The sequence below is a fragment of the Grampus griseus genome, assembly GCF_964374135.1.
Source record: "Grampus griseus genome assembly, chromosome: 7".
Lineage (NCBI taxonomy): Eukaryota > Metazoa > Chordata > Mammalia > Artiodactyla > Delphinidae > Grampus > Grampus griseus.
In genome coordinates this window covers 19,164,739-19,191,100 of record NC_139001.1, presented here as the reverse complement: position 1 = coordinate 19,191,100, position 26,362 = coordinate 19,164,739, and the positions used below count along the sequence as shown (strand labels likewise).

The 26,362-nt window shown below is 52.7% G+C and overlaps 1 protein-coding gene across 1 annotated transcript; it reads left to right on the top strand.

The window, feature by feature from the left end:
- On the top strand, nucleotides 1-25,712 carry VIL1 (villin 1). Its single transcript, XM_082658421.1, has 20 exons — nucleotides 1-71; nucleotides 4,962-5,047; nucleotides 5,380-5,454; nucleotides 6,392-6,588; nucleotides 7,987-8,095; nucleotides 8,269-8,379; nucleotides 10,179-10,381; nucleotides 10,496-10,574; nucleotides 10,797-10,895; nucleotides 11,642-11,795; nucleotides 12,363-12,463; nucleotides 12,555-12,692; nucleotides 13,293-13,451; nucleotides 14,457-14,636; nucleotides 15,222-15,367; nucleotides 16,026-16,170; nucleotides 16,602-16,790; nucleotides 18,344-18,412; nucleotides 19,855-19,995; nucleotides 25,516-25,712. The coding sequence occupies exons 2-20, from the start codon at nucleotides 4,973-4,975 to the stop codon at nucleotides 25,627-25,629; spliced, it is 2,484 nt and encodes an 827-aa protein (XP_082514547.1). The 5' UTR covers nucleotides 1-71; nucleotides 4,962-4,972; the 3' UTR covers nucleotides 25,630-25,712.
- Nucleotides 25,713-26,362: the final 650 nt, after the last annotated feature.

The following is a 26,362-nucleotide window of genomic DNA, read 5'->3' as shown; positions in this document are numbered from 1 at the left end:
GTCGCTCTCCTCCAGCCAGCCTGCCACAGCTCCCTGAGATCTCCCAGGTGGCAGCTGCGTCCTCCAGACAGGTAAGGCCACCCTGTGGGGACACACGGGACCACAGGTGGTGGGAGAGGACAGAACGGGGTCCCCTGCTCCTGGCGGGTAGCCTGGGGCCTCCTGCAGCTCCTTGGCGCGGGTGTGAGGGAGAGGCTTCGTTCTCTGCAGAGTCTGGAAAGGGCAGGGAGCCCAGTGTGGCTTCCTGGGCCTCCAAGGGAAGGATTGTGCAGCTTCACCCCAGACAACTGCTCTTTCCGACCCCCACTTGCCTCCAGTCCCCACCCCACCTCAGGTGTCACCCATCCCTGCCCGACTGCCCTGGACTGAGGAGTATCTGGGGACTTCTAGATGTAAAACCCTCCAGTCCTGGGCAAAGCGGGACTAGCTGGTCACCCTGACCTCACTCTCCCCCTAACCCCCGCGCCCACTGTCTCTTTGTTCATTTCTTCCTCATCTGAAATGGTTTCTTTCTCTGTGTCCCCATTCCCTTGACACTCCTGGGACCTCAGGGCTCTCGTCTCCTGGATACTAGGGTGTGAACAACAGCCCTCAGGGATTGAATGGGCAAAGGCAGAGAGGCGGCAGGGGACTGGGGCAACAGGCCCCTGGGCCCTGGTCCAGGCTCGGCCACCCTCGCATGCACCTCTGCCCCATCTCTCCTCCACCAGGACCCGTCCCCTCAGCCTCACCAGGCACTGTGGCTCCATTCAGCTAAAATGGGGTGGGGGGAGGTGGGAGCCAAGTCCAGGTCAGGATCTTGGGATGTACTGACCACCCGCTTCCCAGGAAGCCTGTTCAGGCTCAGGGCGAGGCAGAGTGAGCAGGCTGGGGGCTGGGATATGTCCACTTCCTCTGCTCTCACGGGCCTAACAAAGCAGGAGGGTGTCCTTTGTTTGGGAACTGCCACATCCCTGTCCCGCTGAGAACTGCATGACTAAGAATGAAGAGCAGTGACAGCACTCTGGGGCTCTCTGGAGCCCCAACTCTGAGGACAACAAGGCAGCAGTTACTAAAGGAAAGATGGGACCTGGGGGCAGCAGGAGCCCTAACTCCCTCCACGGTCCCAAGATGGGCCATCCCTTCTATTCTGCGGTTCAGTCTTTCAGCTTCAAGAGTATTTATTGAGCACCTACTATGTGCTAGGATCTGGGGGCTACAGACAAATGTGTCTAGGTTCTTGACCTTGGGGACCTCAGACTTATAAACGGATCCTCTCATCATCATGTGGTCAGGGGTCCAAGAGAGGCATCCGGCCAAGATGCCTTGGAGTCCCTGAGGAGGGGTCTAGTCTAGCTTGAGGATTCCGGGAAGGTATCTTGGAAGAAATGAGACCTAAATTGAGTCAAGAAGAGCATGTGAGTGTTGGCCAAGTGAAGACAGGTGGCGAGGGCACTGGAAAAGAAAACTAAAGGAGAAAGGAGGGACATGAGGGGAGGGTGAGAAGCAGCATGGGTGGGTGGGGGGTGGCCAGGGCCAGTGAACAGTGTGGTGTTACTAGAAGCAGAGAGAGGTGGGGGGGGGGGTGTTGGGCGCAGACTGGAGAGGCGTTCAGGTGGACAGAAGGGCCAGAGAGGGAGGGGTCCAGGCTGCTGCACCAATGGATGGCTTTGGGGTCTGGGAGTGTTGGTGCCCTTCCTCGAGGTGGGGACAGAGGAGAGAGGGGACCAGGAGTGAGGGGGGAGCCAGTGAATTCAAGCTTAGAGAGAAGACATCACATATCCAAACGCAGGGCTGTGCTGTCGGCATTGGGGCAGGATGGGACCCATATTCCTCCCAGCAGTTCAGGAGAGACTGGAGGCTGCGGAGGACCAGGGGGGCGGGCCAGAGGCATCTGCCCTGACCAGCGTTGACAGGGCAGGAGCAGTTGGCAGGTGCCCTTGAAGCATGAGTCCCGCTCTCGGGGCTGCCCTCCCCAGAATGCCCTTCCTCACCCCTCCCTACCCCTTCCCTGTTCAAGCTGCTGGAGGTCCCCAGTCCTGATTTTTCTCTAGGGAGGGAGAGCCCCAGCTTTTTCAAGCCCCTGCTTGCCAGAGTCTCCACTGCTTTGATGGACAAGAAGAGCCTCATCTTGTCTACCCTCTATTCCTCTTGCTGTTTCCTCCTAGACTCAGAGCATGTCTCTGTGGGACTTTAAATATTTATTTAGTTAGTTAGTTAGTTGCACTGGGTCTTGGTTGCAGCAGGCGGGCTCCTTAGTTGTGGCTCCCGGGCTCCTTAGTTGTGGCACGCGAACTCTTAGTTGCGGCATGCATGTGGAATCTAGCTCCCTGACTAGGGATCTAACCCAGGCCCCCAGCATTGGGAGCACGGAGTCTTATCCATTGCACCACCAGGGAAGTCTCCCTGGTGGGACTTTAGAGATCACCTAGTTGTCGACCGCCCACCTCATAGATGAAGAAACACAGCCATGTCTGTACAGCTAGTGAGGGTCAGTCTGTTTTGGTGAAAGTAGGGATGTTGACGAAGGTGGTGATTGAAATAAAACAGAAAACATTTTCCTCCTTTGTACCCAAATTGGTTCAACTGAACCAGGAGTCCTGGGAGCCCTGGGGTCTCTGTGGGTTGAGAAATACCTCATGGAAGAGGCTCTGGCCGACAGGAACATCAGACAGGACCCAGGCACAAGGGGCTCCTACATATGCAGAGCTGGCTGTTGGCAGGTGGCCCTGATCTGCTGGAGGGGGCGCTAATCAAAGGCTGGGCAGGGAGACCTTGCCCCCAGATTCCACAATGCCAGGGAGAGGGGGTCACCCTTCAGGACTCGGAAGAGGGAGTCTACTAGCAGTAAAAGACCAGGTCATTGTTCCAAGGGGTGACTCAGACTCCAGGTGCAAGGAGAGATTAGATAGATTCCAGCTGTCAGTGCACGGAGGTGGGGGCCACATGACCTTTCATTTATATTCACTGATTCAAGAAGCATTCATGGAGGGCAACTCCATGCAGGACTGGGTGGTAGGTTCCGTGGGGAATGGGGTGGCCTCCAGCCTGGGAGGGAGGGGCAGGAAACCAGGGACAAAAATAACCGGGGACAAGTGACTCTCCTCCTTAGCTCATCAGAATCACTGGGGAGTTTTAAAAGCACCTATGCCCCGCCTCCCAAAAGGCAGAAAATAAAGTACCCAAGACTGGGCCCCACCCAGGCCTAATTAAATTAGAATCCCTGGGGATATGGATACATCCTAAGCATGGGAGCATCAGTGTTGTTTAAAATCTCCCTAGGGAGAACGGAGCGAGAAGCGTGCTTCTCAGGGACGAGACTGGCTTACCAGCGCACGGATTCTTCTGAACTAACTAAGATTCGCAATGCAGGGGGCGAACGTCCCGGTGTTTTTTGTTGTTGTTGTTTAGGTTCTAATTCGTCCCCTCTCCGGTCCTGATTACTGTACTCAGTAGATTTAGATGGCATGGACTTGAAATAAAACACCTTTGTGTTTAAAAAAAAAAAGCTCCCTAGGTGATTCTGATGAGCAGCTGGAGTGGAGAACACAGCTACAGGTCAAAGGAATAGAGCCACAACAGATACCATCAAAGAAGATTGGGGAGAGATTTCTTGCTGCTCAGTGGGTGGTGGGTGGTTCCCATTGGAAGAATTCACTCATTCATTCATCCATCCATCCACTCAATCACTTTAACCCACACACCCAACCAACCACCCGACTACCCGCCCATTCATCCATCTGCCCACGCACCCACTCGGCAAAGTGTCAGCGGTGCTACATGCTGGTGATACAGTACCGAACAAACAGACACGGTCCCACCCCATTTTGTGTGGGCTACCCGAACAGTAACTGCGGGGTGTCTGGAGCTAGCAAGAAACAGGAAACTGCTGCATACACTTTTCTTTTCCTGTGGTAAAATACACAGAACATAAGATTTACCATTTTTAACCACTTTAAAACATACAATTCAGTGACAGTCACGATGCCGCACAACCACTACCACTCTCTAGTTCCGGAATGTTCTCATCATCCCAGATGGAAAGGCCACGCCCACTAGGAGTCACTCCCCCTTCCTCCCTTCCTCCCAGCCCCTGACAACCACTAATCGCTCGCTGTCTCTATGGACTTCCTGTTCTGGACATTTCATATAAATTCAATCATACGAACCGGGCCTTTGTGTCTGACTTTTTTCACTGGGCCTAAAGTATTCAAGGTTCATCCACGTCGTAGTGTGTATCCTTTTTTTTCAGCTGAATACCATTCCATTGTGTGGCTAGACCACCTTTTGTTGATCTGTTCATATGGACATTTGGATTGTTTCCACCTTTTGTCTATTGTGAATAGAGCAGCTATGAATTTCATGTACAGGTTTTTGTCTGAACACCTGTTTTGTTCCATTCTTTTGGGTGCATACTGTTTGGGGATAGATCGAGAAAGAAGGCCTTGATTGCCAGGCTAAGGAGTAGGGGGAGACTTTTTGCAGCAGGCGATGCGGGCAGGTATTTAAACAAGAATGACAAGATCAGAGCTGGGTGAGAAGGCTGGAGGATGGGCCCCTGGCCAGTCAGGGCCCAGAGTGGGGAACCTCCCCCAGGTCCCTGAGCCCTGGCCTCGGGGCACTGTCAGGCTGGGCTGGAAGAGCGGCACTGAAACCGACGCAAGCCCAGGCCTTCTTTTTTTTTTTTTTTTAATATTTATTTATTTATTTTTGGCTGCGTTGGATCTTCGTTGCGGTGCGTGGGCTTCTCCTTGCGGTGGCTTCTCTTGTTGCAGAGCATGGGCTCTAAGCACATGGGCTTCAGTAGTTGTGGCTCATGGGTTAGTTGCTCCCATGTATGCTTAGTTGCTCCGCAGTATGTGGGATCTTCCCAGACCAGAGCTTGAACCCGTGTGCCCAGCATTGGCAGGCGGATTCTTAACCGCTGCGCCACCAGGGAAGCCCCCATGTGCTCTTCTTACTCTGACACCACTTCTCCCCAGGCTCATCCGCCATGACCAAGCTGAGCACCCAGGTCAAAGGCTCCCTCAACGTCACCACGCCCGGGGTACAGATATGGAGGATAGAGGTGAGGACCTGCCTGGGCACAAAGGGCACAAAGGACTGGGATGGACCAAGGGAAGGGAGAGCCCTGGGATTACTGACTGTCCTCCACCCTGCCCTGCTGGCATGCGAGCCCCTGGTGCCTGTCCCCAAGTGCCATCCCCACCCCCTCCTCAGGCATCGGGCACATCCTCTTGCTCCTTTTCCTCCCCACCCTCCTCACATCCATTCACCTTGTCAGTTTCCTCATGCCCTCTTCCTCCTGGCCTTCCTTTCCTAACTCTCCATTTGGTTAAGGGAGGCAGGGAAGCTGGGGGTCCTCGGTGGTTGACCCTCTGACCTCCCTTCCCTCCCTAGGCCATGCAGATGGTGCCTGTTCCTTCCAGCACCTTCGGCAGCTTCTTCGATGGTGACTGCTATATAGTCCTGGCTGTGAGTGGGGGATGGGCAGGGGAGGGGGCTGAGCAGAGAGCAAAGCTCACAGTAGCAACACAGAGGAAATTTGAGGCTGGGGGCAATGGGAACTGCCGCCTAACTTCACCCCAGGACAGCATTCACTGGGTGTTCCCAGCCTAGAGGTAGCTCTGCAGGGTCAGAGATGTAAGAGGCTCTCCCTGCCCTTGGGCTGTGAGCTCCCAGCTGGGGTGACCATCTGTGGATTTACAGTCTTGGGGGATCTTTTGAACTGGTGGGATGTCACCCTACCTTGAGCCCATGTTCCCAAAATCCATAGTCAACTTCATTTCCCCTTCTCGGTTTCTTCCACATCCTGTATTGTTAACGCATTTGTACTTTTCTTTATATTGATTCACTTTTAAAATTTAAATCCATTTATTTAAAAACTTAATATCATTATCATGAATGGAACACAGTGTCCCATGTCACAAACAGAAAGTAGCTATAAAATATTTCCATAATCAGGGACTTCCCTGTCGGTCCAGTGGTTAAGACTCTGTGCTTTCACTGCAGGGGGCCTGGGTTCGATCCCTGATCTGGGAACTAAGATCCTGCATGCCCGGTGGTGTGGGCAAAAAAAAAAATTCCATAATCATTTCATTGTATACCATGCAATCACCTCTCAGACCTCTGATGGTCTGTGCACATCACTTTGGGAAATGCTGTAGTCCAACCAAGTTATTTCCAAGGTGAGATGAGGAAGGCCCGGGTCGGGGAAGCCACTTGCCCCATGTCTCAGAGAGCCTGACAGAACTGGGGCCACGATGCAGGGCTGCTGACCACCAGTCCCATGAACTTCCCCCATGCCAAGCTCCGCTGTGGCCCAGGCCCCAAGAGCTTGTGAAGCAGGGAGGCAGGGAGAGGGCTGTGGGAGCCCAGGGCCTCAGGTACACTGGACATGCCCTCTCCCTAGATCCACAAGACAGGCAGCAACCTGTCCTATGACATTCATTACTGGATCGGCCAGGACTCGTCCCAGGATGAGCAAGGGGCAGCTGCCATCTACACCACACAGATGGATGACTTTCTGAAGGGCCGGGCTGTCCAGCACCGCGAGGTCCAGGGCAACGAGAGCGAGACCTTCCGAGGCTACTTCAAGCAGGGCATTGTGTACGGAGGGGCGCGCTACAGGCTTGGGAATGGAATCAGGGCTGGGGAGGGACACCAAGGCTGGGGGGCAGACCTGGGGCTGGAAAGGGAGACTGAGGCTGTGGGGGGAGCCCATGAGAGAAATTTTTGTTCACCTTCCTAATCTTCCACCCCCATTTCTGCTGCTTCCCTGTCCTTGATCTTCATCTCTCTGAGTGTGTCGTTGGCTGCCCCGGAGCCCATTCTGAAATTCTGTAACTCTGCATACCATGAATTTTTGTAAATCAACCCCTATTTGAATGTCCTGGAGAGCTCAGCACCAAAGGAGGCCCTCCAGGGCATCATATCAAGTCTCCCCACTGGCCAATGAGCATATGACTGCTCCTTCTTTCTCTAAAGAAACCTTTCACACTAAAATCCAGATTTCCAGCTTTTCTTGAAAAATCTGAAGTTGTGACCTCCCGGCTTTTCCCATGGAAACACACGGTCAGGAGCCAAGTTGCTACTGACCTGTAGGATAGGCCAGGATTTCTCCAGTTAGCCAGTCCCCACCCTTCCCTTTTGTCTTGCTCTCCTTCTTTCTATACTCACAGCAGCAGTCCACTCCTTTGAGCACTTGAGGTGGTACCTCTCCTGGCTTAAGTCTGCTTGGGCTGCCATAGCAAGATACAAAAAATACAAAAACCAAAAAATAGACTGGGTGACTTAAACAAAAGAAATTAGTTTTCTCACAGTTCTAGAAGTTGGAAAGTCCAAGATGAAGGTGTCAGCTGATTTGATTGCTGGTGAGGGCTCTCTCCCTGGTTTGCAGATGGCCACCCTCTCACTGTGTCCTCACATGATGGAGTGTGAGCAAGCTCTCTAGTGTCACTTCTTATAAGGGCACTAATCCGATCATGAAGTTCCCACCCTTATGACCTCACCTAGACCTCATCAAATCTATTACATCCCAAAGGCTCTGTCTCCAAATACGTCACATCGAGGGCTAGGTCTTCAACATATGAGTTGGGAGGGGACACAATTCAGTCCATAGCATCTCCCCTCTTTCCTTCACTTCAGTCCCCTGTCCTTAGAGTCCTATCTGGTCCTTCCACATTACCACATTACCACGCACCCATCTTCGCAGGGCTCTCAACAGGGCAAAGACTAGGGTGAGGTGAGCGAGGCATCTAGGGTACAAACTCCAAAGAGGCACTCACTGCCAGGGTCATGCAAATTGAGGCAATAGACCGACCTTGCATGACACTGAGAGTGAGTGCCTCCTTGGAGTTTGTGCCCGAGGTGCCTCATGCACCTCCCTAGTCCCAGCCCCAGCCCTCAAATGGCCCCTGTGGCAACCAGGTACCCAAGATCTGGGAGGACGAGGACCTATCACACCTCCCAGCCCACTCCCTTGGGTCAGTGCACCTCTCTTCACAGGATCCGGAAAGGGGGTGTGGCTTCTGGCATGAAACAAGTGGAGACCAACTCCTATGACATCCAGCGGCTGCTACATGTCAAGGGCAAGAGGAATGTGGTGGCCAGAGAGGTGGGCATCAACCAGGGCCCTGGGCGTGGCCTCCTCTCCCCGCTCCCAGCCTGGGTGGAAAGCAGAGGCTGAGGAGGGGTGAGGGGCAGAGAAGGGGTGGGGAAGAGATGATGGGTGATGGGGGTGATGGATGGGGTCTGAGTGGGATCTGCGCCTGCCCCATGGCTCTCCAGGTGGAGATGTCCTGGAAGAGTTTCAACCGTGGGGATGTTTTCCTCCTGGACCTCGGGAAGCTTATCATCCAGTGGAACGGGCCAGAGAGTAACCGCATGGAGAGACTCAGGGTAACCCTGCTGGTGCACCACCCCTCTCCACAAATCCCACCCTGCCCCGACCTGCTCCTGCACCCAGCACCCAGCCTCCCTCCCAGTCAAACTTGCCAGACCGCTGCCACACCCCAAGCAGCCCCCATTTCCCCAGGCGTCTCTGCCCTGACTGTCCAGGTTGCTGTGTTTGAAAGTGGATCTGAGTCTTCACGTGTATGGGGAGAGCTATGCATGTTGGAGTTCGCGTGTTTGTCCCCTGGCTGACCCACTCAGGCCTAATGAGTCCCTGCTGTGTGGCAGACCCTGTGCCAAGCATTGGGCATCTGGTGGTGAATGAAATGGGCAGCACCCTGTCCTGGCTCTGGCCTCCAGCTGGCTGTCCAGTGGGGAAGACAGACATGGAGGGCAATATTGGAGAAGTGAGGGGTGGGGAGTGTGGCGCTGGGGGTTCTGAGAGTTCTAAGAAGGCTTCTGGAGGGAGACAGGAGAGAAGTGGCTGGCAGGGAACCTCCTAGCTCAGCCAGAGCACAAAATGAGGGCTTTGGGGGCTTGGAGCAGAGGGTGGGTGGGTCTCACAGGACATGTTATGTGGTCAGAAGTCTGTGTCAGAGGGTTGAGTTTTGTTCTGAGTGTCCGGGAGGCCGTTGAAGGTCACCCTGACTTTTTTTTTTTTTTGCGGTACGCGGGCCTCTCACTGTTGTGGCCTCTCCCGTTGCGGAGCACAGGCTCCGGACGCGCAGGCTCAGCGGCCATGGCTCACGGGCCCAGCCGCTCCGCGGCATGTGGGATCTTCCCGGACTGGGGCACAAACCAGCGTTCCCTGCATCAGCAGGCGGACTCTCAACCACTGCGCCACCAGGGCAGCCCCACCCTGACTTTTGAGAAGCGAGAGCGGGTGGAGGGTTTGAGGGCACACAGGGAGCCCCTCTGGCTGTCTGGGTGAGGAGCATGGCTGGGAAGGTGGAATCACGGGACTTGCGTGTCAGATTGGGGGTGACGAGAGAGGGGTGAGGCAGACGTCAAAGGATGTGCTTTCTGCGGAGATGGATGGAGTCCCACTTCCTGAGATGGGAAGATCAAGAAGCAACAGAGTTGGGGAGAAAATCAAGAGTTCTGTTTGGGACATCTTAAAATGGGGTTATCATGGGAGTTGGAGAAATAGGATGAAAACAGCGGGCTGGGCAGGAGACAGATATGGACCTGAGTGCAGAAGCCTTGGGACTGGGAGAGAGGGCCTGGGGGGGAGTGGAGAGAGAAGGGGACCTGGGTGGAAAGGCCAGTAACTGAGTAGTAGATGTTGGGCAGAGGAGGGTAAGCCAGCCCTGTGTGTGAGTGTGTGTTTGGACATCTGTGTGAGCACGTGAGAGACTGCTGTGTGTGTGTGAGTGTGGATGTTTGGGCGTATGTGTGAGCGCACACATGAGCCTCTGTGTGTGTGTGTGTGTGTGTGTGTGTGTGTGTGTGTACATGGCTTTGGGGCAAAGAGCCTGGGACTGTGACCTTCAGGGCTCGCCTCTCATGCAAAACTGTGAAGTAACATCACAAATTTCAAACAATGTCAAAAACGAAGGCCCAGCAAGTCCCCTCCAGACCCTCTCCTGCCCAAGAGGAAACCTGCTCTTCCTGGGGTTTTTGCCTGGTTTCCTCACATGCACCTAAAAAGCCTGGTCCCCCATCAAAAGGGAAGGGCCAGGCAGGTGCCTCCCCCTTGGGGCTGCTGTAGGGGGCTGGGCTCTCCAGGTGTGGTTTGGGGTGGCAGACACTGCCCTGTCCCCTGCCCCCCGCCAGCCTTCATGGGTCCCGGGGCCTCCCTGCAGGGCATGACCCTGGCCAAGGAGATCCGAGACCAGGAGCGGGGTGGACGCACCTACGTGGGCATAGTGGACGGGGAGGACGAGAAGGCCTCGCCGCAGTTGATGGAGATCATGAACCACGTGCTGGGCCAGCGGAAGGAGCTGAAGGCCGCCATGCCTGACACGGTGGTGGAGCCGGCACTCAAGGCCGCCCTCAAGTTGTACCAGTGAGTGCCCGGCTGCCTCTGGGCTCCTCTTGACCCTGGGGGACTTCCTGGGGGAAGATTCCCCAGGCGAGGGCCCGGGACCCCCCTTGTCTATGCCGCACTTTTGTCCTGCAGTGTGTCTGACTCAGGGGGAAACGTGGTGGTCAGAGAAGTCGCCACATGGCCGCTCACACAGGACCTGCTCAGTCACGAGGTGAGAGGGTCTGGAGGCCACCCCCAGACCCAACTCCCATCACCCCCCTGCCTGCCGCCTGCCCACTCTCCCCCAAGTAGGAGCGGCGCCAGGGGCCTGGGGCGGCTGTGGAGGAGAGGGTGGCGTGTGAGGGAAGGTGACCTCGTGTGCCTGCCGCTCCCCCAGCCCAGCACCGAGGGCGCCCTCAGGCTCTCACCCTGCGTCCTTCTCTCCCGCCTCCAGGACTGTTACATCTTGGACCAGGGGGGTCTGAAGGTCTACGTGTGGAAGGGGAAGAATGCCAATGCCCAGCAGAAGAGGGAAGCCATGAGCCAGGCACTGGTGGGCCTGGGCGTCAGGGAGGAGAACTTGGAGGAGAAGGCAGAGAAGCCGACTCCAGCAGGGAGAGGGCAGCGGGGTCAGGGCCAGGCACAGCCCCAGGCAGAGGCCAGGGAAGGCTCCGAGCCTGATTTAGCTCCAGGGGGTGTGGGTATCTGCTCTGCAGCCATCTTGGCGGGTCTCTGCACGCTGCATAGCCGACCACCCGGCAACCTGGGGGTCTCTGCAGAATGCGGGCTCCCACCTCCAGCTTGGCTGGGACAAGGGAGGGAGAAATGGAGGCTGGCCTTCCTACAGATGGGGGTTGGGTCAGCATGGGGCTGAGGCCAAGTCAGAGTTTGGGGTCCCTGTAGGAGTTAGAGTCAGTAATTCTAACTGGCTTGGGGTCAGTGTTGGATTGGGGGTGGGGTTCAAGGTTGGAGATGGAGGCTGGGATCAGGTTTGGGTCAGATTTGACCTTGGGGTTGGGGTCAGAAGTGGGTTTTGAGGTTAGTAGTGGATTCAGGGTTGAGGTCAGAGCTAGGTTGGAGGTGGTGTCGAGTTTGGAGTCTGGTCTGGCCTTGGGGTGGGGGTCAGAGCAGGGTTAGGTTTGGGGTCAGCTTGGGACTGTGGTAAGATTCTGGTTTTGGCGTGGGACCGGGGTAGATTAGTGGTTGGGTCTGGGTGGGGTTACAGCCAGGCTTTGGCTTTCACTAGGGGGTGGGGACTGGGGGAGGGACACAGGCCCAGCCACCCCCTTCTCTTCCCAGAACTTTATCAAGGCGAAGCAGTACCCAGCAAGCACGCAGGTGGTGGTGCAGAATGATGGGGCCGAGTCAGTCGTCTTTCAGCAGCTCTTCCAGAAGTGGACAGTGCCCAACCGGGCCTCAGGCCTGGGCAAAACCCATGCCGTGGGCTCCGTGGGTGAGGGTTGGCCCGAGGCAGGGTGGGACCAGAAGCCGGGAGCGGGGCCCAGAGAGCACAGACCTGTCTCCTGCCCTCCTTCCTGAACACGCCTCTTGCATGTGCACTTTCACCCTGGCTCTGGACTCCCCAGGTGGGGTGGGGACACAAAGGGACTTGGAGAAACTCAAGAGTTGTCACAAAAAGGGAGCTGAGAACAGCCTGACTTTCATTTGGAGTGGGGTTGGGTCTCCCTGGAACCCAGAAAACTTTAGTCTCCCGGACAATATTTGCTGAGGGCAAGCTCCATGCCAGGCACCTGGGGGAGGAGAAAAGGGTTGTCCTTTCTCTGGCTGCTCTGGGAGGCCCCAGTGAAGCATGAACCTTACTGGAGGGAGATATGGTTCTGTGTTATAACTCTGCCACTCTCTAGCTGCATGACCTTGGGTCAGCTACTGAATCTCTCTAACCTCAGTTTCCTCATCTGTAAAATGGGTCTAAGAATTGTAGCTTCCGCTCAGGGCTGTTGTGAGAACCTGGGGGAACTCAGCTGGTGACACTGGGTATCGTGACTCCCCCTCACTCCAGCTAGGGTGGAACAGGTGAAGTTTGATGCCACGTCCATGCACGTCCAGCCTCAGGTGGCTGCCCAGCAGAAGATGGTCGACGATGGGAGTGGGGAGGTGCAGGTATGGCGAGGGAGGAGGGTGGCCCGGGATGGGTGGGGAGGGGTTGGCCGAGCCTGTCCTGGACCTCACACTAGCCTGGTACCCGCCCCAGGTATGGCGCATTGAGGACCTAGAGCTGGTGCCTGTGGATTCCAAGTGGCTCGGCCACTTCTATGGGGGCGACTGCTACCTGCTGCTCTACACCTACCTCATTGGCGAGAAGAAGCACTACCTGCTCTACATCTGGCAGGTCAAGCCCCACCCCACCCTGTCCAGAGCAGAGCCAGCTCAGCTCCCCCTCCACTATACCCAGGCCAAGTGGCCATTGCGCCTGAATTGAATACCTCTGGTGATGGGGATTTTCACCCCTTTTCTATCTTGGAACTGCTTTGGCTGTGAGATCCCACTGACACTGAGTATCCCCACTCACAACCCTTTCCCCTTTTGGTTCTCTGAGTCTCTCTTCCAACTCCCGTTCCCTTCATCTGCTCTGACTGTGGGTTTCTCTGTCCAGATGTGAGGGAGCAGGGAGATGCTTGGGTGCTGGGGTTGAGTGGTGTGCTAGCCGTGGTGTTTCCCTGAGAAAGGCGCAGTAAGCGCGAGAGGAGGTTTGGGGTCAAGGTGGGTCAAGGGTGGACTGGGGCTGGAAAGAGATTAAGTGTGGGACTGGGATCAGAGCTGAGGTCTGGGTCAGGTGGGGATTTGGGCTGTGTTCGGGGTGGGGCTTGGTGGGGAAGACAGTTGGTTTGGGGCTGGGCAGAATTGGGGATGGAGTTGTGGCTAAGGCTGGGGACGGAGTCAGAATCGGAGGCTGTCCTCATCCTACCCTTTCCATCCTGCTCATCCCCAGGGCAGCCAGGCCAGCCAGGATGAAATCACAGCCTCGGCCTATCAAGCGGTCATCCTGGACCAGCAGTACAACAATGAACCAGTCCAGATCCTGGTCCCGATGGGCAAGGAGTCACCTCACCTCATGTCCATCTTCAAAGGACGCATGGTGGTCTACCAGGTGTGGCTGCTGGACCGGGGTGCCTGGCAGTACCGGCAGCTGAGGCGGGGTGGGCCTCCAGGAGATGGGGAAGGGGACGTGGGGTGGGAGCGGGGCTAGGGTGAAGCCCATTCTCCCTAGGAGAGGACTGTTTGAGGCTCCATCATCTATGTCGAATGGTAATAGAAACAGCAATTCAGTATTTTTAAAAATCCGTTTGATAAACACTTAGCACATAACATACAAGTACTGTTTCTCTCTACACCCCTACTCCTTGGGCCCTCTCCATGAAAAAAGAAGTTATTGTGGCTGGATCTGCCTAACGATGGACCCGTCTAAAATGCACTGGCGCCTTCTGACATAATGAAATAGCCGTCTCTTGCATTCCTTTAAGCAATAATTTGGTTATTGAGCACTTACTAAGCATACAGCCCTCTGCAAAGCGCCAAGGGGGAGAAAAATGCCATGCTAATGCTGTTTACCATCTTGCTGGGCAACCAGTGAACCAACAGGCCAAGGCACTGTGTGCTTAAATGCCAGAAATATGTTGCATTCAAAGGGGAGCATGCATACAGTAATCAGGGAATAAGCATAGAGTCCATGATGGAAAGGGCGTTTGGAGGAGGTCTTGACATTGGGCTCAGAGTTGAAGAGCTCAGCAGAGGTAAGACGAGGGCATGCGATGCAGGGGCACAGCCAGGACAAAGGCCCAGAGGGAGGGCGCCGTGGGGAACAGTGAGAAACTGGCTATGCTACATGGAGGGTTTGGAGAGAGCTGAGAGTGACTCTGGAAAGGAAGTCTCCACCTTCAACATCAAGGACCGCGCTGAAAGCTGGGCTCTAGTCTGTAAGCCAGATGAAGGTTTCAGGCAGGCAAGCACCCGTGACCAAAGCAATGTTTTGGAAAGACTATAGTCTGGTGATTGTGTAGAGGACCAGGAGGGGCAGCAGACCCACCCAACCTCTGTCACCCCTCTAATCCTCCATCACCTTTACTAAGTTACTCCTGCCCCTCTCTCCCTGCAGGGAGGCACCTCTCGGGCTAGCAGCGTGGAGCCTGTGCCCTCCACACAGCTGTTCCAGGTCCGGGGGGCCAGCACCAACAACACCAAGGCCTTTGAGGTCCCAGCCCGGGCCGCCTCCCTCAACTCCAATGACGTCTTCATCCTCAAGACCCAGTCTTGCTGCTACCTGTGGTGTGGGAAGGTGTGTGCAGGGTCCAGCGGCCTCCCCCTCCCCGCGTGCGTCTTGGCGGTCCCCCAGCCTCAGAGCAGCCTCCCCGTGTGGGTCAGGGCAGGGGCCTCTGGCCGGGTAGGTCCCGCTCTCAGGTCTCCCTGATGCCTCTAGCCCTGCCTCGCTCCTTCGCGGCGCTGGGTCTGGCCATCCTGATTCTCTGCCTCTGTGTCCGAGTAGGTCTCTCTCATTCCGTTTGTCTCTGGACACCCATGTCTGTCCCCATGTTGCTCTGTCTTAATGCCTTGGGCTCTCTCACTCTCCCCGCGCCTGTAGCTGCCTCCGCATTTATCTCTGTCAGGAGGACTCAGTCTCTTGGAGACTTCCTCCTGCCCAGTAGGAGTGCAGACTCTCTTGTCTCCTCTGCCATCCTTTGGAGCATCAAGAACAGAGGAGAGGTTGGGAGAACTGCCCCTGCCTGGGCCGTGTGCGTAGGCCCCTGATCCAGGAGAACCTCCCAGACCTGGGAGCTCTGGGCCAGTGAATGTGGTGGAAGGAGGGGGAGGCATGGCACTGGAGATGGGCTCCCCCAGCACAGCCGACCCCCCCTTTTCCCAGGGCTGTAGTGGGGACGAGCGGGAAATGGCCAAGATGGTTGCTGACACCATCTCCCGGACCGAGAAACAAGTGGTGGTGGAAGGGCAGGAGCCGGCCAACTTCTGGATGGCCCTGGGCGGGAAGGCCCCCTATGCCAACACCAAGAGGTAACTCCCAGGTCCCTCGACCGCCAGCTCACTTTGCAAGGCTGGAGAGCCTCCCGGCATCTCCACCCGCATGGCCCAGAGCCTGCAGCAGGTATGGATTGAGAACTCTGTGTGCCAGGCTCTCAGGGCTGCCAGGTGAGTAAGGGGCAGCCCAGGCCCTTGGAGCCTCTCAGGCACTGGGGCTGTGTCTGTGCTGCTTACCATGGAAATGTCGGGGGCCTGGTGGGGGTATTTCCACAGCCATAGGAGGCAGCTCAAAGAGAGGGGCAGGGCTATAGGTGTGCCCTTTGGGAAGAAGATGCCAGGGTCCCAGCAGCTCCTGTCCTTCCATGCTGCCACAGGACCCAGATGCTGAGGAACACAAGCTGTAAACCCTCTTTTTCTAAAGAAGGTCCATGATCCACTATTCCCCAGTTCAAAAGCAAAGGGGCATGTACTACAGTAGCAGCAGGAGGAATAGAGGGAAGATATCAGGAAGAACTTCCTAACAGGACTATAGAAGAGCCACTGAAATGTATGTCCTGGAAGATTGGTGGGAATTTCTCCCTTGGAGAGCTCCTGGACTCTTGGGAGGACACGGGAACTTTTGTGAGATCAGAAGAAAGAGCCTTTTCCTAGGAGACAGGCTTTCCAACGTGATCTCCTCTCCACCTTGCAGGCTGCAGGAGGAAACCCTGGTGATCACTCCTCGGCTCTTTGAATGTTCCAACCAGACCGGGCGCTTCCTGGCCACAGAGATCCCTGACTTCAATCAGGATGACTTGGAAGAGGATGATGTGTTCCTGCTAGATGTCTGGGACCAGGTAGGTTTGAGGTCTGGGGACCTCCCTTCCCACCACCTCAGTCCCCAGAGCCAAGAAATAGTGGCTTTAGGGATGGGTAAGGTTTGACGTTTCCTTGACTCCCAGATACGTTCTCCCTGGGAGTGGTGTTATGAGCCCAAGAAAGAAGAAGGCAAGTAGAGAGGAACATGCCTGGAGGGACTGCAGGGCAGGATGTATTCTTCTCCCAAAGTCCAGTTCATTTCATGAGGCAGAGGAGTGTTTTTGAGGGTCTTAGGCTCTGGAGAGGCTGGGAGTCACACATCTGCAGAATATCTAAGTAGAGGGCATCTGTCCAACCTCCATTTTCGAGGCCTGATGGGGCCTGCCCAAGGCCAGGGGCCACTTCTGGACATCTGAGCCTGGGGGAGCCGAGGGAGGACAGGAAGGACTGACTCTGGGATGCTCCACAGGTCTTTTTCTGGATTGGAAAGAATGCCAATGAGGCCGAGAAGAAAGCCGCAGCCACCACGGTGCAGGAGTACCTCAAGACCCACCCCAGCGGCCGGGACCCGGAGACCCCCATCATTGTGGTGAAGCAAGGACACGAGCCCCCCACATTCACGGGCTGGTTCCTGGCTTGGGATCCCTTCAAGTGGAGTGTGAGTGTCCCCAGCCCACCTGCTCCTTCCAGCCCAGTGCATCCTTCATGGCACACCGAGGGCAGGGTGGACTCCTGGCTTTTCTGTTCATTGTGATGGACGACCTGTGATATATCTGTCAAGGGGTTTGAGGAGACTTAGAATAAACAGTAAGGCTGCAGCAAGACCATTAAGGCCCCTGGTGAGGGAGAAGAAAGGAAATCTATCAAAAACCTAGGCTAATGACAGTGTCTTGCTTGTGCACTAGATTTAGCTCAAAGCTCTTGGACATTATTGGTAAGAGCTGTACTGATTATTTAAATGTAAATTAATTAAAATTTGCATTTAAATTGATTAAAGAATTGATTTCTTTAAAATTAAAGAATTGATTTCTCACTAAATTAATGAATTAAAGAAGTAAAATTAAGGAACTGATTTCTCAATAGTCACATGTGGCGGGTGGGTACCATATTGGACAGCACAGAAAAAGAACATTTCCATCATCATTGCAGAAACGTCCAGGGCACAGCATTGGTGGGTCCTCTGAACATGTCAGTTCTAAAGGAAAGTGTCTAAAGACGGATGTCTCCTGGCACTAAATTCTAAGCAAAATGGGTCCTATACGTGGTCCTTACCTGAGGGACAGTGAATCAGATTTCCACAGGATTTTCTAAACTGGTCTCAGATAGAAGCAGAGGGCAGCTCCTCAGAACGGAACCCTAGTGAATGTTCTCTAAAGGACGGAGGAAGGCTAAGGTAGAATGAATGTTGGCCTGGTGGCTTTGGGTACTTGAAATTGACACAACAGATGAGATTAGGGAAACAAAGCTTAGATTAATTTCCTCAAATGTGTTTAAACAAATTCAGTGTTTGATGAGCTAAGTTTAGTCTTGATGATGGATTCAAACAAATCCCAAGGCGGCACACCTAGATGCCAGAACTTCTCAAATCCAGGTCAGTGTCCCAAGTGAACAACGCTGGCAGGTCTTCCCCCACCTCAAGTCTGTGTGGCGTCTCTCTCAGACTCATTCATTCACTCACTCAGTCATTTATTCATTCACTCATTCATTCAGTCAGCAGAACTGGAGCTCATAATGCAGCATGCTTGCTGCCAGGCCCTGGGGATGTGGAGATGGGGTTCCCCATGGAGCCAAGGTCCTCTCTACTCCCTTCACTCCTCCCTGGTAGGGTCCCCTCCAAGCTCTGAGAGGAGCCCCTCCAGGGTTCTCCAGGACCCCTCAGTCCCCCAGAGCCTACAGTGTGGGCAGGGGTCTCAAGACTGTGTGCGGCTCCTTAGACCCCGAGAGTGGGGAAAAATCGTACTTTCCATCTGCATGTTGGGCCAAGCAGGGCAAATAGCCCCCTGCCCCAGCCTGTTACCTGTCAGCCCTTCGTGCTCATCCTTACCATCCAACCTCCTTTTTCAGGGACGTCCTCCAGCCTCCCCCTGAGCTCCCTCATCTCCTTCTCACCCCCAGGCCCTAGGCCAGTCTTCATTCAAAGCCTGAAGGAAAATGTTCTTCCATCTCCTCTGCTGAGACCGAGGTCTAATTTGTTACTTACTTTACATGCAGAACGCCAAATCCTATGAGGCCCTGAAGGCGGAGCTTGGAAACTCTGGGAACTGGGGCCAGATCACTGCTGTGAGTACGGGGCAGTTGGCGGTGGCCATTGACAATGGTCAGACCAGTGAGAGCTGAGAAAACTCCCCGGAAGATGCCAGGGTCCTCTGCTTCCTTTCCATTGTTCCCTCCCACTTCTCCTAGAAGTTCTTCTTGCTGTTTAACTTCAATGCCTCTAGCTGTTTTGTCTCCTCCATTCCCTAGTGAAATGGTTCCCAAATTTTATCATGCTTAAGAGTCTGGGTGATGGGGAACTAGGGGATGGGGGAAGCTTATTAAAATGCAGATTCCAAGGTCCCACTTCCCGAAATTCTGGTTTGTAGAGTTGGGCTGAGACCCAGTAATATGTGTATTTTTCACAAAGGGCCCAGGTAATTCGAGGCAGTTAGTCCGCAGATCACACTTGGGGAAATAGTGATTTCTCTACTATATCACCCTGGGGATCCCTTCTCTGGGTAGAATAACCTTTTCCTTCGATGTTTCAGTTAGTTCATGGAAATGTGTTCCACCTACAGGCCTAGGATGTGGAAATATGAAATCAAAGAAGTTCACAGGCCTGTAGGGGAAACAAGACCAAGCAGACTCTGCAGAAGTGTGTCCAGAGCATGAGAGCAATTTCCCAAGCACGCTGGGTTATCAGCAGATAACACGTGTGGCCCCTCAGCCTCACCCGCAGGCTGGGAACCCTGTGGCACTCAATAAACCCTTCTTGGTTGACGAATGGTGCAGGCAGGAAAGCATAGATAGATAGGTCAAGGCTAAGTGAATTTACGGGTGACGGTTTCACAACAGATAAGAGAAAGAGGGTCATAAATGTCCAAGGTAGACCTCGAACATTAGGGTAGCCATGGAGGAGTTCATAAGTCATAGAACAAAACAGTCATCTTACACCAACTGGCTTTGGCTGAATACAATCCGCCAAGCTTTAGCTCATGGGTCCTGTCCAAAGTGCCATGTTTTTATGAGTGTGTGTGTATGTGCGTGTGGACAGTGGGAGGCACGGGTCATGTAAGCCTTCTTCTTTTTTTTTTTTTTTTTTGGCCACACCGCAAGGCTTATGGGATCTTAGTTCCCTGACCAGGGATTGAACCCGGGCTCTTGGCAGTGAAAGCGCCGAGTGCTAACCATTGGACCGCCAGGGAATTCCCATGGAGGGCTTCTTTTTTTTTTTTTTTTGCAGTACGCGGGCCTCTCGCTGTTGTGGCCTCTCCCGTTGCGGAGCACAGGCTCCGGACACGCAGGCTCAGCGGCCATGGCTCACGGGCCCAGCCAGTCCGCGGCATGTGGGATCTTCCCGGACTGGGGCACGAACCCGCGTCCCCTGCATTGGCCACCAGGGAAGCCCCCATGGAGGGCTTTTTGAAGGAGGTCCCCTAGGGTCAGTGTTGACTTCAGAGAAAAAGGCAGCCTGGGAGGCAGCCACAAACCAGCTGAACTAACAGTGTTCTCCTTTTCTTCCCTAGGAGATCACAAACCCTAAACTAGACGTGTTCAACGCTAACATCAATATCAGTTCTGGGCCTCTACCCATCTTTCCCCTGGAGCAGCTGGCGAACAAGCCTGTGGAGGAGCTTCCCGAGGGCGTGGATCCCAGCAGGAGGGAGGTGGGTCAGACTCTGAGAAGGAGGACGAATCTGATTTAGTGAGAGATTTCGTCCTGAAAGGTGAACAGCAATTATTCAGGCAGAGTGGCTTACTCTTGGAGAAGGGAACAGTATACACGAAGCCCAGAAGTAGGAAGTAAACACAGCTCGGGCGAAAGGACGAGGCGGCCAGAGCGGTGGGGTGGGTGGAGCTGGGGAGGGGTGGCTGATAGGGGGGCAGGGGACTGGGCAGTGCCTTCTACTCCAGGCTAGGGGTGGGCGGTGTCCATTCTAAAAGTCAAGGGGAACCATTATGGTGAAGCAGGGGAGTGGCAGTCAGGTTTACGCTTTTCAAAGACCACTCTAGTTGCTCAGTGAAGAATGGACTGGAAGGTGGCCAAAGCAGCGGCCACAAGTCAGGCTGAGAGGTAGACGGGGGCCTGGAATAGACGGTGGCAGGTGGAGATGGGGGTGAGTGGAGGGAAGGAGAAGGTTTAGGGAAATATTTCGGCGGTTAAGTCAACGACACTTGGTGACGACCGGATAAAGGTTGTGAGAGGGGAATGTTGTGTCATTTTCTGAGATAAAAATCCTGGGTCGGACGCAGCTTAGAAGGGGACAGTCATGAGTTTAGTGGCAGCCATGTCGTTTGCAGCACCCAGGAGACATCCTGGTTGAAATACATGTTTGGTATTTGGGCTGGCAATTCAGAGGAGCACCGGGGAGGAGACTCATTGGCACAGGGTCCATCAGGTAGCTGCAGCTGCTGTCTGTGTGGACCACTTGTGGGAGAGAGTTTGGCAAGAAGGGCTTGTTTAAAAAACACATTTCTGGACTTCCCTGGTGGTCCAGTGGTTAAGACTTTGTGCTTCCACTGCACGGGGCACAAGTTTGATCCCTGGTGAGGGAAGTTCCGCATGCCATGCGGTGAGGCCAAAAAGAAGAAGAAAACAAAACCCACATTTCTAGTGTTCATTCCCACTTCATGAAGGTCTAAAATAGACTGCAAATCTAGCCTGAGAGGGTACTGAGAGAAGAGAAAATTTACTCTGTGTGTAATAAACCATAAAGAAGTCTTAGAGATAAATTAATGAATCTACAGAAGTAAGATGACTATTTTCTCCAGGAACATCTGTTATGGGTTTGGGCCTGATATATGCATAAGTGTATTGTTTCCAGAACATTGCATCCTGCCCGTCACCTTTAGAACCCTTTTATGCATTCTCTCCCACATCCACCCATGTGTCCTCACTGTAAAATTGGGATGATCCCAATATCATATAATATTATTATTCATAATAATGTTATAAATATTATTATTTGCCCAGCCCCTGGTACATAGGAAGTGCTCTATACTTGTAGGCTGTTATTATCATTGTTCTGCACCTGAGAAAACTCAGACCCAGAGCGGGGAAGTGACTTGCCTAATGTGATGTAACTAGTCAGTAGCAAAGTCAGAGCAAGAATCAGGTCTTCTGAGTCCCGCTGTTACTGTCATATCATGTAGCACAGAAAAAGTATTTCTAAAGGGAAGGGCAGCCAACATTATTGAACCAGGTGATTAAAAGGGGGCTAAATATTGACAATATATTTTGTTGGTAAGGCTGTGGAGAAACATATATTATTCTGTTGGTGTGAGGGCAGAATGTTACAACCCCTGTAGAGGGGAATTGTGCAATATCTAACAAAGTTAAATATGCATTTACCTATTTTAAAACATGGAAGCTAAGTAGATCACTAATTTTGAATATAACAAACAGAATCAAGACAACCCTGCCATGGTAGAAGCAGTCTAAAAAGTCTTAGATTCTGGGCTTCCCTGGTGGCGCAGTAGTTGAGAGTCCGCCTGCCGTTGCAGGGGACACGGGTTCGTGCCCTGGTCTGGGAGGATCCCACATGCCGCGGAGCAGCTGGGCCCGTGAGCCATGGCCGCTGAGCCTGCGCGTCCGGAGCCTGTGCTCCGCAACGGGAGAGGCCACAACAGTGAGAGGCCCGCGTACCGCAAAAAAAAAAAAAAAAAAGTCTTAGATTCTTTTTAAAAAATCAGTTGCTGCTGATTTCTTTTTTAAATTGTGGGAGTAGTGTGGATTCTTGCAGCAGAGCTGTGGGCTCCATGCCAAGTGGGGAGAGTGGACAAGCTCTCTGGCTGCTTCAGACGTAGAGGCAGTAGCCATAGGGTAATCTGTTTGAGTACCAATGAGTAAACCACAGAGAGGCGGATGTGGGCATGGGTGAGGCCAGTAATCAGCTGGTAGGACCGCAGGGTTCAAGAACAGGACCAGTGGAAGGATACGAGTCCACTGGGATGGGCAGTCCCTGCCCTCTAGCCTGGGGGTCAGAGTCCAAAAGTCTCAACCAAGCTGCGGAGCCAGCTTGGGTGGGACAGAGAGAGGGCACCTAAAGCACTTGCAGATCATCGAGACGGCAGCCACAGCTGTGAGGGACCTTCTTCCAAAACAAGGTGCTCCACTGCCCTGCCTGGGGGAGTGGGGAGGCCTCCCAGGAGCCTTGAGCCAAAAATGCCCAGAGGTGGGATGACAGGTTAGAAAACTGGGGCTTCAGATACACCTGAGCTTGAAATCCATCTACATGTGTTTACCAAGAAGCTGTTCAGTTCAGGGCTCTCTGAGGGAGTCACAAAAGCATTCTCCAGGGCAATCCTACATAGCAGAACAGCCTGGATTGAAAAGGAACCCGTTGCTCTCACCCCGACTCTGTCCCCTTCTGGTGCCTGGGGAGCAGAGATGGAGGTGGGAGATGCTCTTTTCTAACAATTTGAATTTGGGGTTCTTACTTGAGTATGCCTTGAGGATACTGGCCAGCTCCCAGAAGTTTCACTACTGTATCATGTTTGAACTGGGAGCAGAGGTCATTTCAGTCTTATGGCTGAAGAGAACCAAGGTCTAGAAAGGTGACTCCCAGTCATGATTTTCAAACCACGAGTGAAAAGGTAGAATTTCGCTGTCTAATCTTCTAGATTAGCCACAGGATGAGAGAAGCTGGTACATGTCATTTACCCAAATATTTTGTTTTCCACTCAACAGCTAGGCAAAATTTGACTCTAAATTTGTTTCGTGGCTTTCCTAGCTTCTTTTCTTAGCATCTTTCTCTTCACCTCAGTTGTACCCCTGCTGCTACCTGCCACCATCTCTAAGCAAAACCTGTTCCCACAAAATAATGGCTGATGCATCCACAGTGGAATATAGAAGCCTGGTGAGGTTTAACCAGGAACATGTTGCCTTTTAACTAGGAACAAACCTAGAAGCCAAGAGAGATGAAGATAACTATAATGGTAAAATTCAGTCACCCGTGAGCACAGTAGTATTACTTTGCCGGTCTGGGAGGGAAAGATGACCTTTACAGGATCCCTGAAATCACTCAGGAAAGGGGGTGAGTGTGGTGCTGTGGAGCATGTATTGGGATCAGATGACCTTAACTTTCTTTTTTCCCCCTTTTTTTAAAATTATGGTGAAATATACATAATATAAAATTTACCATCTTAGCCATTTTTAAGTGTACAGCTCAGTGGCATTAATAAACACATTCACCTCATTGTGCAACCATCAGCCCTGCCCATCTCCGGAACTTCTTCATCTTCCCAAACTGAAACTCTGCACCCATTAAACAACTCCCCCATCACCACTCCTCCCCCAGCCCCTGGCACCCACCATTCTGCTTTCTGTCTCTATGGGTTTGGCTCCTCTAGGAACTGCATGTGAGTGGGCTCATACAGCATGTGTCTTTCTGTGATGGGCTTATTTCACTCAGCACAGTATCCTCAAGGTTCATCCATGTTGTAGCAGGTGTCAGAATTTCCTTCTTTTTTAAGGTTGAATAATGTTCTGTTGTATTTACATACCACTTTTTGCTTATCTATTCATCTGTCAATGAACATTTGGGTTACCTCCACATTTTAGCCATTGGGAATAATGCTGCTATGAACATGGGTGTACAAATCTCTCTTCAAGATCCTGCTTTCAATTCCTTTGGGTATATACAGAGAAGCAGATTGCTGGGTCATATGGTAATTCTTGAGACATACCATACCGTTTTCCATAGTGGTTCCCAGCAATGCTCAAGGGTTCCAGTTTCTCTACATTCCTGCCAACACTACCGTTTTGTTTTTGTTTTTGTTTCGTAATAGCCATCCTAGTGACCATGAAGTAGTACCTCATTGCAGTTTTGGTTTTTGTTTCCCTAATGATTAGTGATGTTGAGTGTCTTTGCATGTGCTTATTGGCCATCTGTATGTTGTCTCTGGAGAAATATCTAATTAAGTCCTTGCCCATTTAAAAAAAAATTAATTTATTTATTTTTGGCTGCATCATCAGAAAATAGTTGCAAGTCATCAGATATATGACTTGCAACTATTTTCTTCCATCTGTGTGTAGTCTTTTTTTTTCCCCAGGCATGTTTGTTTATTTATTTATTTATTTGCTGCACTGCACACCATGTGGGATCCTGGTTCCCCAACCAGGGATCGAACCCGTGCCCCATGTGTTGGGAGCGCAGAGTCTTAACCACTGGACCAGCAGGGAAGTCCCTGTGTGTCGTCTTTTGATGCATAAAATTTAATTTTCATGAAGTCCACTTTTTTTTTCTTTTGTTGTCTGTGCCTTTGGAGTCACATCTAAGAAATCACTTCCAAATTCAATGTCATGAAGCTTTTTTTAAAAAAATAAATTTAGTTACTGGGCTTCCCTGGTGGCGCAGTGGTTGAGAGTCTGCCTGCCGATGCAGGGGACACGGGTTTGTGCCCCGGTCCGGGAAGATCCCACATGCCGCGGAGCAGCTGGGCCCGTGAGCCATGGCCACTGAGCCTGCGCATCCGGAGCCTGTGCTCCGCAACGGGAGAGGCCACAACAGTGAGAGGCCCGCGTATCGCAAAAACAAAAAAAATTTAGTTATTTATTTTTGGCTGCGTTGGGTCTTCGTTGCTGCATGCAGGCTTTCTCTAGTTGCGGCCAGCTGGGGCTGTTCTTCGTTGCGGTGCGCGAGCTTCTCATTGTGGTGGCCTCTCCTGTTGTGGAGTACAGGCTCTAGGCGCGCGGGCTTCAGTAGTTGTGGCTCTCGGGCTCATTAGTTGTGGCACATGGGCTTAGTTGTTCCACGGCATGTGGTATCTTCCTGGACCAGGGCTCGAACCCGTGTCCCCTGCACTGGCAGGCAGATTCTCAACCACCAGAGAAGCCCTCTCCCATTTTTATAGAGAGGAAAACTAAGACCTAGAAAGAGAAGCAACATTTTAACCAAGCTAAGTCAAATGTGGTAATTCCTATTTCAGGGTTAGTGTGAACTTGACCCTGGTCAAAAGAAAAGGAGCTCTATCTGCCTCATGTTGTTACCGTCCTTTTCCATTATGTTCCAAATTCAGGGATCAAATCTCTTGGACCTCAAAATGCCACCTCCCCGCTTCCCATCCCTTTCCTGGCTCTCACATTGACTGTTTTTGCTCATTTGTCTGTACACACCTATATGACTCAACAAGTCAAACTCTGGCAAGAATGTGACCTTTGCCCTCTGGTTCCTCTCCTCTTCTAGGAGCACCTGTCTGTTGAGGATTTCACCAAGGCCTTGGGGATGACTCCTGCTGCCTTCTCTGCTCTGCCTCGATGGAAACAACAAAACCTCAAGAAAGAAAAAGGACTATTTTGAGAAGCAAGGGTAGCTGTGGTTTAAAGCAGTACCCTACCCCGTTTGCAGAGCTTCATTTTATTATTACTGGTATTAGTCCTATATTAATGGAAGTGAAAATTTACAGTTGTACCTGTGAGCAGCAGTCTGTGGCAATGCCACTTCTGTTTAGTAATCTACCTATTCCTCCAGAAAGATGATTCCTCCATAAGGAGGCTGTGGTGCCAATTTCAGCTCTGAAGAAGGTGGTTGCATTTTTTTTTTTTATCCTGGGTGTTGCATTACTTTTAAACCATCCTGTTCTAGAGCTTTCCCTTCTTAGAAGAGCAGCCCAACACTTCATGGAAGAGCCTTCCCTAGGCTTTTATCGTGACTCATTTTTAATTATGGCAGGTGGGCTTAAGCATTTTGCAGTTTTGTATCTTTCCAAGAGCAATGGCTTTTCCTTTTCACATATACTTTTCTTACTGCCTTCCTCAGGTGATGTTAAAGGGGACCCATTCTTTGAAAGAGCTGAATGGCCCAGGTGATGGCCCTATTTAGGAGGTTTCAAAATACTCACTAACCAGTACCCAGCGAGAGCAACATACCCACTAGGCCTAGGCTTGAGGCCTAACAGCAAGTATGAAATGCAAATGCTATCTCACCCCCCTCTCTGGTACTCTTAATAATAAGGCAAAGGAAGAGCACAGTTAAGGCCCATGCTGGGTTTAGAACTGTTATCCAGAACCTCTGCAAAGCTTCACAGGCTCCT

Excerpts from the sequence above, each read along its gene's own strand:
- VIL1 (XM_082658421.1), top strand. The coding sequence starts at position 4,973 with ATGACCAAGCTGAGCACCCAGGTCAAAGGCTCCCTCAACGTCACCACG. Across the intron at positions 10,896-11,641 it reads AAGCCATGAGCCAGGCACTG|AACTTTATCAAGGCGAAGCA; the intron begins GTGGGCCTGGGC and ends TTCTCTTCCCAG. Across the intron at positions 18,413-19,854 it reads ACTGGGGCCAGATCACTGCT|GAGATCACAAACCCTAAACT; the intron begins GTGAGTACGGGG and ends TTTCTTCCCTAG.